At 41.8% G+C, this 1552-nt stretch overlaps 1 protein-coding gene across 2 annotated transcripts in view; it reads right to left on the bottom strand.

The window, feature by feature from the left end:
• The window catches only part of LOC118426456 (uncharacterized protein C1683.06c-like), a 10037-nt gene that overhangs the window by 5740 nt on the left and 2745 nt on the right, over positions 1 to 1552 (bottom strand). For both annotated transcript variants that reach the window (XM_035835864.1, XM_035835865.1), the window contains exons 2-4: positions 1413 to 1541; positions 751 to 843; positions 229 to 403 (exon numbers count right to left, since the gene is read on the bottom strand). In XM_035835864.1, the coding sequence (XP_035691757.1) occupies positions 229 to 403; positions 751 to 843; positions 1413 to 1541 (397 nt within the window). The remainder of the gene's footprint in view (positions 1 to 228; positions 404 to 750; positions 844 to 1412; positions 1542 to 1552) is intronic.

Raw genomic sequence — 1552 nt, forward strand, 5'->3', positions numbered from 1 at the left:
CAGAAATCAGCTCACTGGGAGCTGTTTTATATGTGTACAAAGAATTTAAGCATACAGTTTCACAATGTGCTTTCCTGTGAACTGTCAGCGCTTGAGTTAAAAGTAGTCATTTTACAAGGACTATGTGTATGCAAGATATGATTCCTTTGCACAAAATAGATCTTTTTTTGTAGTACAGAACTGAACTGTAGAATCTGTGCGAACAGACACAAGAATAAATACACGAACCTGGGTGCTCTTTGGACAGCCTCAGTAGGGCAGTGACTGCATGTTCAGACTGTACCAACTCCATTCCGGGGGGGTCAGGGTCGGGGACGTCCCCCATGCCGTCCTGCCCGTGCCAGTACCGCGCGTCCACGTGATTACCCAGGATGGGAACATCTGCTCCTCTGAACACAGGCACCTGGCAGAAAAAAAAAATAGGTAGGGCTTTTTTTTTAAAGAGGGGAAGAAGGGTGCGGTGCCATGGGTCCCTTACCATGGGGAGCATATATGGCATTGCTCTTTATATTGGGAACCACAGATACAAACATACATGCATCCACACACACAGACACACATACAAACACACAGACACGCACAATGACAGAAAAAAAAACACACACACAGTCACATACATGTACTTACAAACTCACATTCATTCACACACACACACACACACAAGTACATGTATACACAAACACAGTTCTACTTAGTCTAGTACATACTTGTATGGTAATACTAATACATCAGAGTAGTAGAGGTACTTACATCGAGTCTCCCGAACACCTTGAGAACCCTGAGGGCGTTCCTACACACCTGGTCCACACCGACGTTACCTGCCACACAGGTGATCCCCAGCACCTGGACATTTGTAATGATCTCACCTTAGTTTACAAGTGGTTATAATCAATGTATATCAACATTGCAGCTAATTATATATCTAATGTATGACTTAATGTAAATTTAACCTTGTCTTCAATGTTTTCATGTATTTCCCATTTATTTACAATTGTAAATACATGGGAAATTAAGCTTATAAGTTATAGTATTACATCATACATATTTTTGGTTAACACATACAATAATCAGGACTGTGTGGGCTGCTTCCTTGATATTGTGTACAGTAACTTTAGTGGCTGGGGATAGGGAGTAGCTCACAGCCATCGATTCTAGCACTGAGAACAATGTTTTTCTAGTTAGCCTCTGAGTGATGATGGAATGTCAGCGGTTGACTGGTGTCCACTAAAGTCATTTAAGTCAAAAGGTACAGTCAGCAAATCAAGAATTGCAGTATTAGTACATCTGTGTATATGTTTGACAAGGCTGGCATATTGTGGGCACCTGCTATAGCAGCAAAGTTGCCTGCATTACCACTATGTAATATTGTTTTATTTAAATATTCACAATCACTAATACAAAAAGACACATACCTGAACATTTGGGCGTGTGAGAGCCAGCATGATTGCCTGAGCATCATCACATCCACAGTCCACATCCAGGACCATCAGCTTCTTATTCTGTGTGCTGCTGCTGGCCATGGTCTGGTTATGGCGAGATACCTACAACAAGT

The sequence above is a fragment of the Branchiostoma floridae genome, chromosome 11 (genome assembly GCF_000003815.2).
Source record: "Branchiostoma floridae strain S238N-H82 chromosome 11, Bfl_VNyyK, whole genome shotgun sequence".
Lineage (NCBI taxonomy): Eukaryota > Metazoa > Chordata > Leptocardii > Amphioxiformes > Branchiostomatidae > Branchiostoma > Branchiostoma floridae.